The sequence below is a fragment of the Grammomys surdaster genome, unplaced genomic scaffold, assembly GCF_004785775.1.
Source record: "Grammomys surdaster isolate TR1022 unplaced genomic scaffold, NIH_TR_1.0 114955, whole genome shotgun sequence".
Taxonomy (NCBI): domain Eukaryota; kingdom Metazoa; phylum Chordata; class Mammalia; order Rodentia; family Muridae; genus Grammomys; species Grammomys surdaster.
In genome coordinates, this window is record NW_021612816.1 from 1 (window position 1) to 2,271 (window position 2,271).

The window sequence follows — 2,271 nt, forward strand, 5'->3', positions numbered from 1 at the left end:
GAGAGAGAGAGAGGATGTGTAGAAAGAAGTGGTGGGTGGTCAGTTTCTTTGTTCAGCATTTCCCTGGTCTTTCTAGGAAATTCCAGCTTAGCTTGAGTAATGATTATTTCTTTCAAGTTCTTCATGTCTCTGAGAAATAATTTCTTTTATTGTATTCTTCCTAAGAAAAAAAGTCACAGAAGTCCTCTCTGTAGTTTGCAAATTATGGAAGACTGTAGTTTGCAAATTACAGAAGAATGGCAGAAGGGTTACATTTTCAGCTGGGTACACAAACAGCTTTAAAGGGATTTTCTGGAACATCAGATACTCTTCAATATCAGTCATCCGTTTTTCCCACTGTCTGCTCTGTGAACCAGCAGCATTCATGGCGGTCTCTGTTTCCCAGGTCTTGGATTTGCACTTTGTTACTCTCCGGCAATTGCTATGGTGGGCAAGTATTTCAGCCGACGGAAAGCCCTGGCTTACGGGATTGCCATGTCTGGCAGTGGCATTGGTACCTTCATCCTGGCTCCTGTCGTTCAGCTCCTCATTGAACAGTTTTCCTGGCGAGGAGCACTGCTCATTCTTGGCGGGTTCGTTTTGAATCTCTGCGTCTGTGGCGCTCTGATGCGTCCCATTACCCTTAAAGAGGACCGGTCAGTCCCAGAGAAGAATCACCACTGTGAATCTCAGAGAGGAGACTGTAAGCAGGCGTCTTCCTATTCACCTTTGACCAAAGAATGGACAGAGACCCGTCTTTGCTGCTCTTTGCAGCAGGAATACGGTTTTTTGCTGATGTCAGACTTTGTCGTGTTGGCTGTGTCTGTTTTGTTCATGGCCTACGGCTGCAGCCCTCTCTTTGTGTACCTGGTGCCTTACGCTTTGAGTGTTGGAGTCAGCCACCATCAAGCTGCTTTCCTCATGTCCATCCTCGGGGTGATTGATATCGTTGGCAACATCACATTTGGCTGGCTAACTGACAGAAGGTAAAATACGTGAAAAACGCAACTAGTTTCTCCTAGGGGTCTTGAAGCACCAAGTTTTTTCTGACTTCACCTTGTCACGTACCTGCCTTTGGAGGGTAATTTTGATATCTAAAGGTAGCTTTTCTTGCTGATTCTTATAGATCAGGTGATGGCAAACTTTTTATGTATGGGGACATATAGAGCAAACATTGTTTGGCTTTGTAGAAGATATATTTTTTGTCATAACTCTATAGGACTGCCACCAACACAAGAGCAGCTGTGTTCTGATAAGTATCAATGCGCACTGAAATGTCTGTTTCTATATTTCACCAAACGTTAGGGTTTTTTTTTGTTGTTGCTGTTTGGTTGGGTTTTTTTTCTGTTTACAACCACTTAAAATGAAACAAACAAACCAGGTATGTGACCCTAATTTGTCCACTCTTGTTCTAGATAGTCTAGGTTGTGTGTCTGTCTGAATTGCACAGAGCGAAGTCACCTAAAAGTCGTAATGACAAATTTGATTCCAGCCCCAGGCAAGTTAGTCCTCCACTGAGACAAATGCTGACTGGCTGCTGTTTTCTTAACACGTATTGGATTGTCCCAGGGATTAACTAGTAGCAGAAAGAGGACCTCACCCGGTCCCCTGGTAGGAGGGTCAGGTACAATGACACACAGCGTCATTAGTCACACACTTAGATTTCAGTGTGGGGTTAGAATACTTTCATGATATTGTAAGCTTAGAGACTGAATTTATAGGCACTCTACAGCAAATAATTAATTACCTGTTTGGATTGAAGACTTCTAATGGTGCCTTAGGTGAGGAATTACTTTATTTGAGTCATGAGCTAAGAGAGCTATCATCTAATGGCATTTCACAAGTTACTTTAGCCGTTAATTGGGACCCGATTGTGACTGTCTAGCATAATTAATGTAATATTTAAAACTGATTCCACTTGTTTTCTTTTGTGCTTGGCTGGTGATAAAAGCAGCAACTCCCGTGCTGGACAAGTTCACTGAGCCACGCCCGAGCACTTTCCACATTTTAAATTAAAGACAAAGGAAGGAGGAAGGGTGGGGCGATGTCCACTGCACACTGATGACTCAGGGAGAAGCAACTTGTAAGCCGAAGGAGGTGTGGCTAGGCACAAGACCGAAATTCTTGTGCCAGTTCTGCTCCTTGTTAAAATCACCCGTTGCTGAGAGTCTCGAGGGCTTCCATCTGTCAAACAGGTCAGTGCACTAGCTCGAGGGTGATAAGAGGACGCAGTCGCAAGTCGACAGAGCTGACATTCTAGTCTTTCAAATAATCGGTATCATACATGGGAAT

At 43.7% G+C, this 2,271-nt stretch overlaps 1 protein-coding gene across 1 annotated transcript; it reads left to right on the forward strand.

Annotated features, from left to right (window-relative positions):
* Positions 1-385: 385 nt before the first annotated feature.
* Positions 386-969, forward strand: LOC114635650 (monocarboxylate transporter 12; the record flags this gene model as incomplete). The annotated part of the gene is made up of 1 exon (XM_028784148.1): positions 386-969. A coding segment is annotated over one exon (584 nt), but the record flags the coding sequence as incomplete, so codon positions are not given.
* Positions 970-2,271: the final 1,302 nt, after the last annotated feature.